Genomic DNA, 18,848 nt, shown 5'->3' on the forward strand with positions numbered 1-18,848 from the left:
AAAAGAAATCTGTCCAAAATTGCTAATATATGCATATAATAATTATTATTGGACAGAAAACACTCTAAAGCTTCTAAAACCGTTGGAATTATGTCTGTAAGTATAGCAGAACTCACAGGGCAGGCATTCTTCCAAACTAGTTTTGGGATCATGAAAGTTGGGGCAACTTTGACGTGATCGCCCCCACCCTTCCCAACCACTTATGGATCTGGGGACACTTTCTATGTCTTCCACTAGATGTCCTCATTCAGTAGAGTGTTTAATCGTTCAAATCCCGCGAGTTTTGGCCCTATGGGAGTGAAATGAGTGCGTGAATTGGTCCCATCCATTCCTTTGTTCCAGCACTCCGGAGGAGAACTAACAATGACCGGTTGAATTGAAAATTGTTTTGTACGTTTAGAACATCCTAAAGCTTGATTCTGCACTTAGTTTGACCTGTTTAGTCGACATATAATATGTAATTTTGAAGTTTTGATGCGCAACTTTTCGGGACCAGAGGACATTTTGGGAGCATTTCAGCTGATATTGTTAGCAGATGCTAATACAAAGACACAAGACTTGAAACCAAACAATGTTTTGGGTAAGTATGAACCCTTCCAGTACATTCTGAACGAAGACCATCAAAGGTAAGGAAATATTTATGCTGAAATTGTGTGTTTCTGTTGACTCCAACATAGCGGAGAAATATTGCTTATGTCTGAGCGCCGTCTCAGAATATTGAATAGTGAGCGATTTCTGTAACGTTAAAAAGAAATGTAACAAAGCGATTGCATTAAGAAGCAGTGTATCTTTCTAACTATATGTAGAACATGTATATTTAGTCAAAGTTTATGATGTCTATTTACGTTATCTTGCGGCGCTATCTATATTTTCTGCGGACATTTTTGAGTATTTTCTGAACATCAATTCAATGTAAATGGACATTTATGGATATAAATGGCATATTATTGAAAAAAAAAATGTACTGTGTAACATGTCCTATTACTGTCATCTGATGAAGATTTTCAAAAGGTTAGTGAATGATTTATTTTTTAATCCTGCTTTTATAATTTTATATTTTCTGGGATAAAATGGCTGCCTCTTGTCTTGGTTTCGGTGGTGGTCTAATATAAATATGTGGTGTGTTTTCGCCGTAAAACATTTAAAAAATCTGACTTGCTGGCTAGATGAACAAGGTGTTTATCTTTCATTTGAGCTATTGGACTTGTTAATGTGTGGAGGTTAAATATTTCTAAGAATATTTTTGCGTTCCAGCTGAACGTGGGAGGGGTCGTTCTCAAAAGGGAACCCTCACCCGTCATCAGGTTAAACCCTTCCTGACTATTTTAGTAATATCAGCTTCTATTCAGGGTCTTTGTCCGAGTCAGATTTTGGACGCCTCCCTTCCTTTTCCTTTGTTCTCAGCTCCCTTCCTCGCCTCGGCTAACCATATCCTAGCTGTATTTAGCCCCTCTGCCCGTTGTTTATCTGTCTTTTCTCCACTAACCCACTAACCCTATTTATTTGTTTAATCATTGATTAATAACTCCTCTGGCTTCCAAGGCACCCGGATCTATCGAGCTAGTTTTTTTATGGTGTGTATTCTCTCCTTCGTTTTCTCCTTTGTGGAAACATTGTCAATAGCTTTGACTGTTGAATCGGATATTAGGTCTTACCTATACAACTATAAGCCCAGGGGTCGTAAATCCCTAGTTAACATCTTATTTGCCGGTTGTGTCAGAGGGCTTTTAAAGACAATAATATTGTTAATCTCACGCCAATATTTTCTCGCCTAGAACCTCTTGTCTATAGATTTGGCTTTTATCCCATTCCTCTAGATTTTGGTTTCCCTCTCCTCCTCATTTGGACTTTATTTCAGTACTATTTGTTGAATCGGAACGATGGTCAATACTCCCACAATTCAATTGACCATTCAAGTTATCTTGTCCGCATAGAATTCCCTTCCTGTCTCCCCACGCCTAGTTAATATCCTATTCGTACAAGATCACCGTCCTGTCCCCCAGCACCTATTTAATGATGGAATGAATTGTTTATTCATTTTTAGGGTGGATTGTTAGAATTATTATGAATAAATGAATAAACAATATACCCATTTAAAATAGAACTGTAACTAAGTAAACTTATACTCTGTTTTATTATATCTGATTAACAATATGAGTTCATAAGGTGGGATTGTGAGACACGGACAAGGAGTAATTAAAGGTAATGAACACCATTCCAACTAGGAAGAAACTAATGGGTTGTGGACTGTGTAAACACATAAGGTAGTTAACCTATGGTTGAACCTACGGAACTGAGCTCTGGGGTTTTTAGATAAGACAGTGAGTTCATTCCTAAGTTTTCTGTTAATTAGAACTGTCAGCTCAGTGGTGATCGATAATGTTGAGGGGTCAAAAGTTACCTGGGAGTGTGTTAGTAAGTTAGAATGAACTTTTCACCTCACTTTGTCCCTGTCGAGAGGAGGGGTTTCTGTTACAGCATTAGCATTGAGGCACATACTAAAGGACGACTGTTGCTCGTGGTGAAGTGGCAGCACGCTCCGAGAATAAATTCTGTTACCTATTATTGAAAAGACTGGTCTCCGTCTATTTTATGCAAACAAGAATCTTACAAATTCTCTTAAAATAGACTAAGGGTTTTCAATTAATGAAAACACATTGGCATCATTAAATTACAGTAATAGTTTTACACAGTAATAATATATATCTGCCTCACTCTCAGAGAAATCAGTAGAACTGCTAGGTTTTATACAGTAATAACATATATCTGCCTCACTCTCAGAGAAATCAGTAGTACTGCTAGGTTTTACACAGTAATAATATATATCTGTCTCACTCTCAGAGAAATCAGTAGTACTGCTAGGTTTTACACAGTAATAATATATATCTGCCTCACTCTCAGAGAAATCAGTAGTACTGCTAGGTTTTACACAGTAATAATATATATCTGTCTCACTCTCAGAGAAATCAGTAGTACTGCTAGGTTTTACACAGTAATAATATATATCTGCCTCACTCTCAGAGAAATCAGTAGTACTGCTGGGTTTTATACAGTAATAATATATATCTGCCTCACTCTCAGAGAAATCAGTAGTACTGATAGGTTTTACACAGTAATAATATATATCTGCCTCACTCTCAGAGAAATCAGTAGTACTGCTAGGTTTTACACAGTAATAATATATATCTGCCTCACTCTCAGAGAAATCAGTAGTACTGCTAGGTTTTACACAGTCAAATGTAACAAATAAATATGTTTTTAGTAAAGAACTGTGGAAGTGGATGGCAATGGAATGGTGATGGAATGGTAATGGAATGGTGGTGGAATGGTAATGGAATGGTGGTGGAATAGTAATGGAATGGTGATGGAATGGTGGTGGAATGGTGATGGAATGGTGATGGAATGGTGATGGAATGGTGATGGAATGGTGGTGGAATGGCGGTGGAATGGTGATGGAATGGTGATGGAATGGTGGTGGAATGGTGATGGAATGGTGGTGGAATGGTGATGGAATGGTGATGGAATGGTGATGGAATGGTGATGGAATGGTGGTGGAATGGTGATGGAATGGTAATGGAATGGTAATGGAATGGTGGTGGAAAAGTAATGGAATGGTGATGGAATGGTGATGGAATGGTGGTGGAATGGTAATGGAATGGTGATGGAATGGTGATGGAATGGTGATGGAATGGTGATGGAATGGTGGTGGAATGGTGATGGAATGGTGGTGGAATGGTGATGGAATGGTGATGGAATGGTGGTGGAATGGTGATGGAATGGTGATGGAATGGTGATGAAGGGGCTGAATAATTTTGCACGCCCAATTTTTCAGTTTTTGATTTGTTAAAAAAGTTTGAAATATCCAATAAATGTCGTTCCACTTCATGATTGTGTCCCACTTGTTGTTGATTATTCACAAAAAAATACAATTTTATATCTTTATGTTTGAAGCCTGAAATGTGGCAAAAGGTCGCAAAGTTCAAGGGGGCCGAATACTTTCGCAAGGCACTGTATATATATAGTAGCAGTAGTAGTGGCTAGTACTGATAGAGAGATGAGACCTGGGTTCTATCAGGTGGTCTATATATATATATATATATATATATATATATATATATAGTGGCAGTAGTAGATGGGGGGTGTATATGGAAGTACTGTAGGATTGGCCTACAGGACACTGTGTGTGTATTAGAGCTCCCAGTCAGGATTGTAGTGAGGCACAGATCTGGGAAAGGGTACCAAAATAATTGTGCAGCATTGAAGGTCCCCAAGAACACAGTGGCCTCCATCATTCTGAAACGTAAGTCGTTAGGAACCTCCAAGACTCTTCCTGAAGCTGGCCGCCCTGTGAAACTGAGCAATTAGTGGAGAAGGGCCTTGGCCAGGGAGGTGACCAAGAACCCGATGGGAGATTGGAGAACCTTCCAGAAGGACAACCATCTCTGCAGCACTCCACCAATCAGGCCTTTATGGTAGAGTGGCCAGATGGAAGCCAGTCCTCCGTCAAAGGCACATGACAGTCCGCTTGGAGTTTGCCAAAAGGCACCTAAAGGACTCTCAGACCATGAGAAACAAGATTCTCTGGTCTTTTGAAACCAAGATTTAACTGGTTTGCTAAGCAAACTGAATGCTAAGCATCACATCTGGAGGTAACCTGGCACCATCCCTACGATGAAGTATGGTGGTGGCAGCATCATGCTGTGAGGATGTTTTTCAGCTGCAGGGACTGGGAGACTAATCGGGATTACGGGTAAGATGAACAGAGCAAAGTACAGAGAGATCCTTGATGAAAACCTGCTCCAGAGCTTTCAGGACCTCAGACTGGGGTAAAGTTTCACCTTCCAACAGGACAACGACCCTAAGCACACAGCCAAGACGATGCAGTAGTGGCTTCTGGACAAGTCTCTGAATGCCTTTGAGTTGCCAATCCAAAGCCCAGACTTGAACCCGATCAAACATCTCTGGAGAGACGTGAAAATAGCTGTGCAGCGAAGCAACGCTCCCCATCAAACCTGAGAGAGCTTGAGAGGATCTGCAGAGAAGAATGGGAGAAACTCCCCATCCAACCTGACAGAGCTTGAGAGGATCTGCAGAGAAGAATGGGAGAAACTCCCCATCCAACCTGACAGAGCTTGAGAGGATCTGCAGAGAAGAATGGGAGAAACTCCCCATCCAACCTGAGAGAGCTTGAGAGGATCTGCAGAGAAGAATGGGAGAAACTCCCCATCCAACCTGACAGAGCTTGAGAGGATCTGCAGAGAAGAATGGGAGAAACTCCCCAAATACAGGTGTGCCAAGCTTGTAGCATCATACCCAAGAAGACTCAAGGCTGTAATCGCTGCCAAAGGTGCTTCAACAAAGTACTGAGTAAAGGGTCTGAATATTTATGTAAATGTTATATCTACGTTTTTTTTTTTTTTAATGAAAATGTTCACACATAAAATAAACAGTTTTTGCTTTGTAATTATGGGTTATTGTGTGTAGATTGATGAGGGGGGAAAAATACATTTAATCCATTTTAGAATAAGTCTGTAACGTGACAAAATGTGTAAAAAGTCAAGGGGTCTGAATACTTTCTGAATGTTGCTGTATATCAGTATATTAGACTCTCTCTCTCTCTCTCTATGCAGTGATGTTGTTTTCATCACTTCTGGTTTAACACTGCCATCAAGTGGTGATTGTCCAAACTGCACCACTGTTAAGATAGAGAGAGCAGAAAGTGTGGGAGAGAGAGCAGAGAGAGAGAGCAGAGTGTGTGGGAGAGAGGGAGCAAAGAGAGAGAGCAGAGAGTGAGATCAAAGAGAGCAGAGAGAGCAGAGATAATAGAGAGTGAGAGAGCAGAGAGAGCGGGTAGGGAGAGCAGAAAACAGAGAGAGAGCATAGAGCAGAGAGAGCAGAGAACAGAGAGAAGAGAGAGCGCAGAGAAGAGAGAGAAGAGAGAGAGCAGAGAAGAGAGAGAAGAGAGAGAGAGCAGACAGCAGAGGGAGAGAGAGAGCAGAGAGAGCAGAGGGAGAGAGAGAGCAGAGAACAGAGAGAGCAGAGAACAGAGAGAAGAGAGAGCAGAGAGCATAGAGAGAGACAGCAGATAACGAGAGCAGAAAGCAAGAGAGCAGAGAGAGAGAGAGCAGAGAGAGCAGAGAAAAGCGAGAGAGCAGAGTGTGTGTGAGAGAGAGAAGAGAGCAGAGCACACAGAGAGAGCAGAGAGCAGGGAAAAGAGAGAGAGAGAGCAGAGAGAAGAGAGAAGGCTGAGAGAGGGCAGAGAGCATTAGAGAGAGAGAGAGAGGGGGGGGAGAGAGCGGAGAGCAGGCTGAGAGAGCGAAGAGAGAGAGCAGAGAGAGAGAGAGATCAAAGAGAGCAGATAAAAGCGAGAGAGCAGAGAGTGTGTGTGAGAGAGAAGAGAGCAGAGCACACAGAGGGAGCAGAGAGCAGGGAAAAGAGAGAGAGAGAGCAGAGAGAAGAGAGAAGGCTGAGAGAGGGCAGAGAGCATTAGAGAGAGAGAGGGGGGGGGGAGAGCGGAGAGCAGGCTGAGAGAGCAAAGAGAGAGAGCAGAGAGAGAGAGAGATCAAAGAGAGCAGATAAAAGCGAGAGAGCAGAGAGTGTGTGTGAGAGAGAAGAGAGCAGAGCACACAGAGGGAGCAGAGAGCAGGGAAAAGAGAGAGAGGGAGCAGAGAGAGAGAGCAGAGAGTGTGGGAGAGAGAGACAGAGCAGAGAGTGTGGGAAAGAGAGAGAGAGCAGAGAGTGTGGGAGAGAGAGAGAGAGCAGAGAGTGTGGGAGAGAGAGAGAGCAGAGAGTGTGGGAGGGAGAGAGCAGAGAGTGTGGGAGAGAGAGAGAGAAGAGAGCAGAGAGTGTGTGTGTGAGAGAGAAGAGAGCAGAGCACACAGAGAGAGCATAGAGAGAGCAGAGAAGAGAGAGCAGAGAGAAGGCTGAGAGAGGGCAGAGAGCATTAGAGAGAGAGAGAGAGAGAGAGAGGGGGGGGGAGCGGAGAGCAGGCTGAGAGAGCAAAGAGAAAGAGCAGAGAGAGAGAGAGATCAAAGAGAGCAGAGAGAACAAAGATAATAGAGAGTGAGAGAGCAGAGAGAGCGGGTAGAGAGAGCAGCAGAGCAGAGAGAACAGAGAGCAGAGAGAGGGAGCAGAGAGAGACAGCAGATAATGAGAGCAGAAAGAGAGAGAGCAGAGATAGCAGAGAAAAGCGAGAGAGCAGAGAGAGCAAATAGAGAGGGCAGAGGGAGAGAGAAGAGAGCAGAGGGAGAGAGAAGAGACCAGATAGGGAGAGAGAAAAGAGAGAGAGCAGAGAGAGAGAGAGCAGAGGGGGAGAGAGAGAGCGAGAGAGAGAGCAGAGAGAAGAGATAAGGCTGAGAGAGGGTAGAGAGAAGAGAGAAGGCTGAGAGAGGGCAGAGAGCATTAGAGAGAGAGAGAGAGAGAGAGAGAGAGAGGAGAGGGAGGGAGAGAGCGGAGAGCAGGCTGAGAGAGCAGAGAGAGAGCAGAGAGTGAGAGAGAGATCAAAGAGAGCAGAGAGAGCAGAGATAATAGAGAGTGAGAGAGCAGAGAGAGCGGGTAGAGAGAGCAGAGAGAGAGAGAGCAGAGGGGGAGAGAGAGAGCGAGAGAGAGAGAGCAGAGAGAAGAGATAAGGCTGAGAGAGGGTAGAGAGCATTAGAGAGAGAGAGAGCAGAGGGAGAGAGCTGAGAGCGAGAGCAGAGAGCAGAGAGAAGAGAGAAGGCTGAGACAGGGCAGAGAGAAGAGAGAAGGCTGAGAGAGGGCAGAGAGCATTAGAGAGAGAGAGAGAGAGAGAGAGAGAGGAGAGGGAGGGAGAGAGCGGAGAGCAGGCTGAGAGAGCAGAGAGAGAGCAGAGTGAGAGAGAGATCAAAGAGAGCAGATAGAGCAGAGATAATAGAGAGTGAGAGAGCAGAGAGAGCGGGTAGAGAGAGCAGCAGAGCAGAGAGCAGAGAGAACAAAGGGCAGAGAGAGCAGAGAACAGAGAGAACAGAGAGAAGAGAGAGAGCAGATAGCAGAGAGAGAGGGAGCAGAGAGAGACAGCAGATAATGAGAGCGGAAAGAGAGAGAGCAGAGAGAGAGCAGAGAGAGCAGAGAAAAGCGAGAGAGCAGAGAGAGAGAGAAGAGACCAGATAGGGAGAGAGAAAAGAGAGCAGAGAGAGAGAGCAGAGGGAGAGAGAGAGAGAGAGAGCAGAGAGAGAGAGCAGAGAGAGCAGAGTGAGAGAGGAGAGAACAGAGAGAGAGAGCAGAGAGAGAGAGCAGAGGGAGAGAGATAGCAGAGAGAGAGAGCAGAGAGCAGGCTGAGAGAGCAGAGAGAGAGCGGAGAGCAGAGAGAGCAGAGAGCGAACAGAGAGTAGAGAGAGCAGAGAGTAGAGAGAGTGAGAAGAGAGAGAGAGCAGAGAGGGCAGAGAGAGGGCAGTGAAAGAGAGAGAGAGCAGAGAGAGCAGAGAGGAAGAGCAGAGAGCAGAGAGAGCAGATAAAATAGAGAGCAGAGAACAGAGAGAAGAGAGATAGCAGAGAGCAGAGAGAGCAAAGGGAGAAAGAGAGAGAGAGCAGAGAACAGAGAGAGCAGAGAACAGAGAGAGCAGAGAACAGAGAGAGCAGAGGCAGAAAGAGAGCAGAAAACAGAGAGACGAGAGAGCAGAGGGAGAGAGAGAGCAGAGAACAGAGAGAAGAGAACAAAGAGAAGAGAGCAGACAGAGCAGAGGGAGAGAGAGAGCAGAGAACAGAGAGAAGAGAGCAGAGAGCATAGAGAGAGGGGGCAGAGAGAGACAGCAGATAACGAAAGCAGAAAGAGAGAGAGCAGAGAGAGAGAGAGCAGAGAGAGCAGAGAAGAGAGCAGAGCACACAGAGAGAGCAGAGAGCAGGGAAAGAGAGAGAGAGCAGAGAGAGAGCAGAGAAAAGAGAGCAGAGAGTTGAGAGAGCAGAAAGCAGGCAGAAAGCAGGCTGAGAGAGCAGAGAGCGAGAGCAGAGAGAAGAGAGAAGGCTGAGAGAGGGCAGAGAGCATTAGAGAGAGAGAGAGAAAGAGAGAGGGGGAGGGAGGGAGAGAGCGGAGAGTAGGCTGAGAGAGCAAAGAGAGAGCAGAGAGTGAGAGAAAGATCAAAGAGAGCAGAGAGAGCAGAGATAGTAGAGAGTGAGAGAGCAGAGAGCAGGCTGAGAGAGCAGAGCGAGCGGGTAGAGAGAGCAGCAGAGCAGAGAGAACAAAGGGCAGAGAGAGCAGAGAACAGAGAGCAAAGAGAGAGCAGAGAAAGCAGAGGGAGTGAGAGAGCAGAGAACAGGAAGAAGAGAGAGAGAGCAGACAGAGCAGAGGGAGCAGAGAGAGCAGAGAACAGAGAGAGCAGAGGGAGAGAGAGAGCAGAGGACAGAGAGAGCAGAGAGAGACAGCAGATAATGAGGGCAGAAAGAGAGAGAGCAGAGAGAGAGAGCAGAGAGCAGAGAGAGCAGAGAAAAGCAAGAGAGCAGATAGAGAGGGCAGAGGGAGAGAGAAGAGAGCAGTGAGTAGAGGGAGAAAGAAGAGACCAGATAGGGAGAGAGAAAAGAGAGAGAGCAGAGAGAGAGAGAGCAGAGGGAGAGAGAGCAGAGGGAGAGAGAGAGAGCAGAGTGAGAGAGGAGAGAACAGAGAGAGAGAGCAGAGAGAGAGCAGAGAGCAGGCTGAGAGAGCAGAGAGAGAGCGGAGAGCAGAGAGAGCAGAGAGCGAGCAGAGAGTGAGAAGAGTGAGAGAGCAGAGAGGGCAGAGAGAGGGCAGAGAAAGAGAGCAGAGAGAGCAGAGAGGAAGAGCAGAGAGCAGAGAGAGCAGATAAAATAGAGAGCAGCAGAGCAGAGAGAGCAAAGGGAGAAAGAGAGAGAGAGACGAGAGGGAGAGAGAGCAGAGAACAGAGAGAGCAGAGGCAGAGAGAGAGCAGAAAACAGAGAGACAAGAGAGCAGAGAGAGAGCAGAGGGCAGAGAGAGAGCAGCAGAGCAGAGAGAGCAGAGAGAGCAGAGAGAGCAGAGAACAGAGAGAGAGCGCAGAGAGAGAGAGCAGAGAGAGCAGAGGGAGAAAGAGAGAGAGAGCATAGAGCAGAGAGAGAGCAGAGGGAGAAAGAGAGAGAGCATAGAGAACAGAGGGAGAGAGAGAGCAGAGAATAGAGAGAAGAGAGATAGCAGAGAGAGAGGAGGCAGAGAGAGAGTGAGCAGAGAGCAGGCTGAGAAAGCAAAGAGAGAGTGAGAGAGCAAGAGTGAGAGAGCAGAGAGAGAGAGAGAGCAGAGAGCAAAGAGAGAGAGCAGAGAGGGCAGAGAGAAAGCAGAGAAAAGAGAGAGCACAGAGAGCAGAAAGAGAGCAGAGAGCAGGCTGAGAGAGAAGAGAGAGAGCAGAAAGAGAGCAGAGAAGAGAGAGCAGAGAGAGCAGTGAAAAGAGAGAGCAGTGAAAAGAGAGAGCAGAGCAGAGAGAGCAGAGAACAGAGAGAAAATAGTGAGAGAGAGAACAGAGAGGGCAAAGAGAGAGAGAGCAGAGAGGGCAGAGAGAAAGACGAGAGAGAGCTGAGAGCAGTGTTAGTGGAATTCTAAATTCCTCTGTATTATTTCCCAATCAGAATGAAGTACTCTGTCAATGCATTCTATGGGATCGTAAAACCCATATTATTATTATAGGAATGGACAGAGCCCCAGTCTTAAACTCAGGTAGCAGCGTTTATTACAAGAGAGTACTGACCCAAAATACAAAGAACCTTACCTTTTAAAGAGACAACATAAAATGACATCATCAGTTTCTCACACCCTCTCCGATCCACACAATAGCGCAGTGTCTTCAGGTCTGGAGATGTCTTCTACTCCCCTCGTAAAACAAACATTCCAATCTGTCTGAAAGATATGCCCTCCTTCTCCCTTTCCCACAAGGTACAGACAATTCATTTGTTTTACTTACATTTTCAGTAACAGCTTAACCAAGAACCCATACATTTCATACCATAACATAATAGTATTAAAATAACTGGTTCTAATCTAATGTATGCATAATTAATCATTTCAACTATAATTTCCTCCAACAAGCAGAGAGACAGATCAGGGAGAGCAGAGGGCAGAGAGAGCAGAGAGAGAGCAGAGGGAGAGAGAGAAAGCAGAGAGAGAGAGCAGAGAGATCAGAGGAAGTGAGAGAGCAGAGCGCAGAAAGAGAGAGAGCAGAGAACAGAGAGCAGAGAGAGTAGAGGCAGAGACAGAGCAGAGAGAGCGAGCAGAGAGCAGGCTGAGAAAGCAAAGAGAGAGTGAGAGAGCAGAGAGTGAGAGAGAGCAGAGAGTGCAGAGAAAAGAGAGAAAAGAGAGCAAAGAGAGCAGAGAGAACTCTGTTGCTATAGTGACCCTGCATCACAACACTACGTTGCTATAGTGACCCTGCATGACAACACTCTGTTGCTATAGTGACCTTATCTTATCATCAACCTGACGGAGGCAACGTAAAAATCAATAAACAAACTGTTTTCACAATTAAGGTGAAATAAAATTAACAGGCTTTTCTTGTTTCAAGTCTGTTTTATTATGAAAAGTACAATATATCCTTGTATACTTGTACAACTATGGAGCGTATGTCCAGATATAATTATATATAATTGTATAATTAGTTTTTCAACATAAAAGACAACACATGATTACATTGGTATTTTAACAGTGTTATTGTAAGAGGTCCTCACTACTATAGAAAGACGCGCATGTGTGTGTGTCCAGAGTGTGTGTGTGTCCAGTGTGTGTGTCAAGAGTGTGTGTGTGTCCAGTGTGTGTGTGTCCAGTGTGTGTGTGTGTCCAGTGTGTGTGTGTCCAGTGTGTGTGCGTCCAGAGTGTGTGTGTCCAGAGTGTGTGTGTCCTGTGTGTGTGTGGGTGTATCTAGTGTGTGTGTTTGTGTGTGTATCTAGTGTGTGTGTGTGTGTGTGTCCAGTGTGAGTCTGTGAGTCCAGTGTGTGTGTGTGTGTGTGTCCACTGTGTTTGTGTGTGTGTGTGTGTATTTGTCCAGTGTGTGTGTGTGTGTGTGTGTGTGTGTCCAGTGTGCGTCTGTGAGTCCAGTGTGTGTGTGTGTCCAGAGTGTGTGTGACCAGTGTGTGTGTGTGAGTGTGTGTGACCAGTGTCTGTGTCCAGTGTGTGTCCAGTGTGTGTCTGTGAGTCCAGCGTGTGTGTGTCCACTGTGTTTGTGTGTGTGTTTGTCTAGTGTGTGTGTGTGTGTGTGTGTCCAGTGTGTGTCTGTGAGTCCAGTGTGTGTCTGTGTGTGTGTCCAGTGTGTGTCTGTGTGTCCAGTGTGTGTGTCCAGTGTGTGTGTCCAGTGTGTGTGTGTGTCCACTGTGTTTGTGTGTGTGTTTGTCTAGAGTGTGTGTATTTGTCCAGTGTGTGTGTGTGTGTGTGTGTGTGTCTGTGTATGTGTGTGTGTGTGTGTGTGTGTGTGTCTGTGAGTCCAGTCTGTGTCCAGTGTGTGTGTCCACTGTGTTTGTGTGTGTGTGTGTTTGTCCAGTGTGTGTCTGTAAGTCCAGTGTGTGTGTGTGTGTGTCCAGTGTGTGTGTCCAGCAGGTGTGTGTGTGTGTGTGTGTGTGTGTGCGTCCAGTGTGTGTGTGTGTGTCCAGCGTGTGTCTGTGAGTCCAGTGTGTGTGTGTGTGTGTGTGTGTGTGTCCAGTGTGAGTGTGTGTGTGTGCGTCCAGTGTGTGTGTGTGCGTCCAGTGTGTGTGTGTGTGTGTGTGCGTCCAGTGTGTGTGTGTGTGTGTGTGTGTGCGTCCAGTGTGTGTGTGTGTCCCCAGCGTGTGTCTGTGAGTCCAGTGTGTGTGTGTGTGTGTGTGTGTGTCCAGTGTGTGTGTCCAGCAGGTGTTTGTGTGTGTGTGTGTCCAGTTTGTGTGTGTGTGTGTATCCAGTGTGAGTGTGTGTGTGTGTCCAGTGTGAGTGTGTGTGTGTGCGTCCAGTGTGTGTGTGTGTGTGCGTCCAGTGTGTGTGTGTGTGTCCAGCGTGTGTCTGTGAGTCCAGTGTGTGTGTGTGTGTGTGTGTGTGTGTCCAGTGTGTGTGTGTATCTAGTGTGTGTGTCCAGCAGGTGTGTGTGTTTGTCCAGTGTTTGTTTGTCCAGTGTGTGTGTGTGTGTGTGTTTGTCCAGTGTGTGTGTGTATCTAGTGTGTGTGTCCAGCAGGTGTGTGTGTGTGTCCAGTGTGAGTGTGTGTGTGTCAAGTGTGTGTCCAGCAGGTGTGTGTGTGTTTGTCCAGTGTGTGTGTGTGTGTGTGTGTGTGTGTGTGTGTGTGTATGTTTGTCCAGTGTGTGTGTGTGTGTGTGTGTGTGTGTGTGTGTGTGTGTGTGTGTTTGTCCAGTGTGTGTATCACTGACAGAGAGACACTGAGTCGCCATCCCACCAAACCCTAAACCCTGGATAGAGGGGCTCAGTGAATGTGGAGGTGAATGTGTACAGGTGGGTCAGTGTGTCAGAGGAGGCTCTATAGAAGGACAGAGTGCCGGCTGACCAGTCCAGATACACTCCTACTCTGTGGGGGCTGGAGGGGTGGACGTCTAAGGTAGTGGGATTATTATTGTGACAGGCAGTGTAACTGTTGTCAGAACAGTTCAGACTCCAGGACTTGTCATTGTATCCAAGCCAACAGTCACTAACCCCTCCTCTCCTGTTGATTCCTTTATATGTCACTCCTATATCAGCCCTTCTCCCACTCCAATCTACCTCCCAGTAACAGCGCCCAGTCAGACCCTCTCTACACAGCACCTGTTCACAGCCCTCAAATCTCTCTGGGTGATCAGGATACGGCTGCTCCTCTGTCCTCCATGTCACCTTTCTGTTCTCCTCAGACAGAGAGAGGCGTCTGTCTACTGTGTTTAGGTCCAGTGTGAGATCACAGACATCTGATGGATGAAACCAGACACAATATTAGAAATCATCATCATTCACATTAGAATGTTAACTCACTTTTCACTAATTAATTTAATGTAGATGTTTCTAGGTATCAAAAGGAGAAGTTAAGCTAACTTAAGACTTGTTGAATGATCATATGTTATACTGTATGGTAATATAAAACACACTTATTCCCATTAATTACACACACACACACACACAGTCAAATCAACTCGTTGTAAACATTGATGTCCCTGATTTCTGCTTCTGTAGAACTACAGCTGATATTTAATATGACCAAGTCAGTAATGATGGTGGTCTTTGACTTTGACTTAACTTGAATTAAGACTTATTCTTAGTCATATTCTTCACATTAGTCAACACTCACATTTTCTAAGCCCAGGTTTCATTCTGTTCTCTCCACCATGTTCCACACTGTAGCGGTAAGCAGAAGAACAGACAGTCATTGAGGGATACACCTGAACTCACACACACACACACACACACACACACACACACACACACACACACACACACACACACACACACTGGACTCACACAGACACACACTGGACACACACACACTGGACACAGAGACAAACTGAACTCACACACACACACAGTCATCATATAACTTTGTCCAAGTGGTGGTCAGAATGTTTGTCTTAACTAGCCTGATAAGTCAAACATGTCTGATATGAACATTGACATAAACCCTCTACATACTTGAGTTTCTCCAGTCTGCAGTGTGGATCCTCCAGTCCAGCAGAGAGCAGTCTGACTCCTGAGTCTCCTGGGTGATTGTAGCTCAGGTCCAGCTCTCTCAGGTGTGAGGGGTTTGACCTCAGAGCTGAGACTAGAGAAGCACAGCCTTCCTCTGTGAGTAGACAGCCTGACAGCCTGCAAAGAGTCAAATCATATTAAAACCACACTGATATTCTTTGGTGGTGAAAATAGTGGCAGTATATATGTTTTATCAACTAATCATCAAAGTGTTGCTTATAGAGAGAACAAAGATTATAGTAGACTGACCAGACCAGTTTGAAAAGCAGTATCAGTCAGAATACAGACAGTGAGGAATCAGATTTAGATTGTATTGAGTATACAGTCCACACCATATCTATTTAGACAGTGAGCTATCAGATTTAGATTGTATTGAGTATACAGTCCACACCATATCTATTTAGACAGTGAGGTATCAGATTTAGATTGTATTGAGTATACAGTCCACACCATATCTATTTAGACAGTGAGGTATCAGATTTAGATTGTATTGAGTATACAGTCCACACCATATCTATTTAGACAGTGAGGTATCAGATTTAGATTGTATTGAGTATACAGTCCACACCATATCTATTTAGACAGTGAGGTATCAGATTTAGATTGTATTGAGTATACAGTCCACACCATATCTATTTAGACAGTGAGGTATCAGATTTAGATTGTATTGAGTATACAGTCCACACCATATCTATTTAGACAGTGAGGTATCAGATTTATATTGTATTGAGTATACAGTCCACACCATATCTATTTAGACAGTGAGGTATCAGATTTAGATTGTATTGAGTATCAGTACAACAAAACATACTAACCTCTCACCATTACCAATAACAGAGGCTACAACAAAACATACTAACCTCTCACCATTACCAATAACAGAGGCTACAACAAAACATGCTAACCTCTCACCATTACCAATAACAGAGGCTACAACAAAACATACTAACCTCTCACCATTACCAATAACAGAGACTACAACAAAACATGCTAACCTCTCACCATTACCAATAACAGAGGCTACAACAAAACATGCTAACCTCTCACCATTACCAATAACAGAGGCTACAACAAAACATGCTAACCTCTCACCATTACCAATAACAGAGGATACAACAAAACATGCTAACCTCTCACCATTACCGATAACAGAGGCTACAACAAAACATGCTAACCTCTCACCATTACCAGTAACAGAGGATACAACAAAACATGCTAACCTCTCACCATTACCAATAACAGAGGCTACAACAAAACATGCTAACCTCTCACCATTACCAATAACAGAGGCTACAACAAAACATACTAACCCCTCACCATCAACCTCAAATAAAAGGTGACATTCTGTACTGTCTCCTAATATGAAACATTATATCTCAAATCCAAAATGCTGGAGCAAAGCACCACATTTAAAACTGTAAGCTTCACTGTCCAAACACATATGGTGTGGACTATGTGTGTCTGGTAAACACATGTGGATCTGGTGAACAGTTATCACTTGTTGACCAACTACAGGAATACTGACCTCAGAGTCTCCAGTTTACAGTGAGGATTCCCCAGTCCAGCAGAGAGCAGCTTCACTCCTGAATCCTTCAGGTCATTGTTACTCAGATCCAGCTCTCTCAGGTGTGAGGGGTTTGACCTCAGAGCTGAGACCAGAGAAGCACAGCCTTCCTCTGTGACTCCACAGCCTGACAGCCTGCAAAGAGTCAAATCATATTAAAACCACACTGATATTCTTTGGTGGTGAAAATAGTGACAGTATATTTGGGAGAACTACATACATGAAGTGCTTTCATATCTGATAATACTGACCTCAGAGTCTCCAGTTTACAGTGGGGATTCCCCAGTCCAGCAGAGAGCAGCTTCACTCCTGAATCCTTCAGGTCATTGTTACTCAGATCCAGCTCTCTCAGGTGTGAGGGGTTTGACTCCAGAGCTGAGACCAGAGAAGCACAGCCTTCCTCTGTGACTCCACAGCCTGACAGCCTGACAAAGAGATCATCATGACTTCACAAACACACTGTTACTTTAACACCAGTAGTGTAGAAGGACAATGGCAGATGCATTTGGTTTATTCTCTCAAACAACATATAGATTCATCTTCCGTTTCCTAGAATTGTATGGTCATATTGTTATACTAATGTGAAAATCAATGAATTTATTCAATATGTTTTTCAATATAATATTATATACATATTATAATACATATTTTTCTCTAAACTGAATATTTCTTCCTGATGATTAGTTCTTATTTGTCATTTTATTTACTCACAGAGCAGCTCTGGAGGCTTTGACCACTGGCAGCAGCCTCAGAAGACCTTCCTCTGATCTGGAGAATTTCTTCAGGTCAAACACATCCAGCTCCTTTTCTGAAGTCAGCAACACAAAGACCAGAGCTGACCACTGTGCAGGTGACAGTTTGGGTTTTGAGAGACTTCCTGAGCTCAGGTAGCTTTGGATCTCCTCCACTAGAGAATGGTCATTCAGTTCATTCAGACAGTGGAACAGATTGATGCTCCTCTCTGGAGAGGGATTCTCCCTGATCTTCTCCTTGATGTACTCGACTGTTTCTTCATGGCTCTGTGAGCTGCTTCTTGTCTTTGTCAGTAGACCTCGTAAGTGCTTCTGATTGGACTCCAGTGAGAGGCCCAGAAGGAAGCGGAGGAAAAGGTCCAGGTTTCCCGTCTCACTTTGTAAGGCTTGATCCACAGCACTCTTGTAGAAAGTAACTTTACGCCTTTGTTTGATTCTCACAGAAAAGTTCCTGGACGTTGATTGCAGTTTGTCCATTACATTCCTATTGTTGATGATGAATGAGAGAAACACATATACAGCAGCCAGAAACTCCTGAATGCTCAGATGAACAAAGCAGAACACCTTGTCCTGGTACAGCCCACATTCCTCTTTAAAGAGCTGTGTGCACAATCCTGAGTGCACCGAGGCTTCCTTGACATCAATGCCAGCCTCTTTTAGGTCTTCTTCATAGAAAATCAGATTGCCCTTCGCAAGCTGTTGAAAAGCCAGTTTTCCCAGTGACAGAATGCTCTCTTTATTCCAGTGTTGATCTGTCTCTTCTTTCCCAAGATACTTTTCATTCTTCTGTTTGGTATGAAACACCACAAGGTGTGTGTACATCTCAGTCAGAGTCTTGGGCATCTCTTCTCTCTTACGTTTCAGCATGTGTTCAAGGACTGTTGCAGAAATCCAACAGAAGACTGGAATGTGGCACATGATGTGGAGGCTCCTTGATGTCTTTATGTGTGAGATGATTCTGCTGGCCAGGTCCTGATCACTGAATCTCTTCCTGAAGTACTCCTCCTTCTGTGGGTCATTGAACCCTCGTACCTCTGTCACCTGGTCAACACACCCTGAAGGGATCTTATTGGCTGCTGCAGGTCGGGTAGTTATCCAGAGGAGAGCAGAGGGAAGCAGACTTCCCTTGATGAGATTTGTCAGCAGAACATCCACTGAGGTTGACTCTGTGACGTCCCAACAGATCTTGTTCTTCTGGAAGTCTAGGGGCAGTCGGCACTCATCCAGACCATCAAAGATGAACAGAACTTTGTACTTGTTGTAGTTGGAGATTCCTGATTGTTTGGTTTCCATTGAGAAGTGATTAAGAAGTTCAATGAAAGTGTGTTTGTCCTCTTTCATCAAATTCAGCTCCCGAAAAGGGAATGAAAATACAAATTGGACATCCTGATTTGCTTTTCCTTCAGCCCAGTCCAGAATGAACTTCTGCACAGAGACTGTTTTTCCAATGCCAGCGACTCCCTTTGTCAGCACAGTTCTGATAAGTTTGTCTTGTCCAGTTAAGGATTGGAAGATGTCGTTACATTTGATTGGAGTCTCTGGTCTTGCTTGCTTCCTGGTTGTTGTCTCAATCTGTCTCAGCTCATGTTCATTATTGACCTCTCCTGTTCCACCCTCTGTGATGTAGAGCTCTGTGTAGATCTTATTGAGAAGTGTTGGGTTTCCTTGTTTAGCGATCCCCTCAAATACACATTGAAACTTCTTCTTTAGATTAGATTTGAGTTCACGTTGGCATATCACAGCAAGCTCATCTGAATCTAGAAATAACAGAGGATATTAATATTACTGTTTTAATGCCTACAGTATTGAAGGACTGTTATAAAGTTTTACATTATAATAATTTATTCTCTTAACTGACTGTATAAATGTGTAAATGTTTTCATAATGCATTACAGACTGGTGTGACTGATTATATTATTATCGGTGTTA

General features: G+C 44.6%; 5 protein-coding genes across 6 annotated transcripts in view; 1 reads left to right on the forward strand and 4 right to left on the reverse strand.

Annotated features, from left to right (window-relative positions):
* LOC110516333 (NLR family CARD domain-containing protein 3-like) overlaps positions 1–18,848 on the reverse strand; it is a 369,172-nt gene that overhangs the window by 176,597 nt on the left and 173,727 nt on the right. The gene's annotated exons all lie outside the window — the stretch shown is intronic.
* LOC149979039 (NLR family CARD domain-containing protein 3-like) overlaps positions 1–18,848 on the reverse strand; it is a 316,914-nt gene that overhangs the window by 124,352 nt on the left and 173,714 nt on the right. The window lies entirely within an intron of this gene.
* The window catches only part of LOC149979040 (NLR family CARD domain-containing protein 3-like), a 418,685-nt gene that overhangs the window by 13,320 nt on the left and 386,517 nt on the right, over positions 1–18,848 (forward strand). The window lies entirely within an intron of this gene.
* On the reverse strand, positions 11,485–14,720 carry LOC118937864 (stonustoxin subunit beta). Of its 2 annotated transcripts, none has more exons than XM_036939643.2 (3): positions 14,547–14,720; positions 14,209–14,255; positions 11,485–13,831 (listed from the first exon to the last, which is right to left on the reverse strand). In XM_036939643.2, exons 2-3 carry the CDS (start codon positions 14,228–14,230, stop codon positions 13,299–13,301), a joined length of 555 nt encoding a protein of 184 aa, XP_036795538.2. In that variant the 5' UTR covers positions 14,231–14,255; positions 14,547–14,720; the 3' UTR covers positions 11,485–13,298. The 2 variants fall into 2 exon arrangements, with proteins under 2 accessions (XP_036795538.2, XP_090054032.1); XM_090197906.1 differs by having other exon boundaries at positions 13,058–13,831; positions 14,209–14,299; positions 14,547–14,714.
* LOC118938464 (NLR family CARD domain-containing protein 3) overlaps positions 16,098–18,848 on the reverse strand; it is a 176,433-nt gene continuing 173,682 nt past the window's right edge. The window contains exons 6-7 of the mRNA XM_090197924.1: positions 16,879–18,670; positions 16,098–16,302 (exon numbers count right to left, since the gene is read on the reverse strand). Coding sequence (XP_090054050.1) covers positions 16,113–16,302; positions 16,879–18,670 — 1,982 coding nt within the window. The 3' untranslated portion in view covers positions 16,098–16,112. The remainder of the gene's footprint in view (positions 16,303–16,878; positions 18,671–18,848) is intronic.

The sequence above is a fragment of the Oncorhynchus mykiss genome, chromosome 13 (genome assembly GCF_057628025.1).
Source record: "Oncorhynchus mykiss isolate SJ-2025 chromosome 13, ASM5762802v1, whole genome shotgun sequence".
In the NCBI taxonomy this organism is placed as follows: Eukaryota; Metazoa; Chordata; class Actinopteri; order Salmoniformes; family Salmonidae; genus Oncorhynchus; species Oncorhynchus mykiss.

Excerpts from the sequence above, each read along its gene's own strand:
- LOC118937864 (XM_090197906.1), bottom strand. The coding sequence starts at position 14,287 with ATGACTGTCTGTTCTTCTGCTTACCGCTACAGTGTGGAACATGGTGGA. Across the intron at positions 13,832-14,208 it reads GAAACCTGGGCTTAGAAAAT|ATGTCTGTGATCTCACACTG; the intron begins GTGAGTGTTGAC and ends TTCATCCATCAG.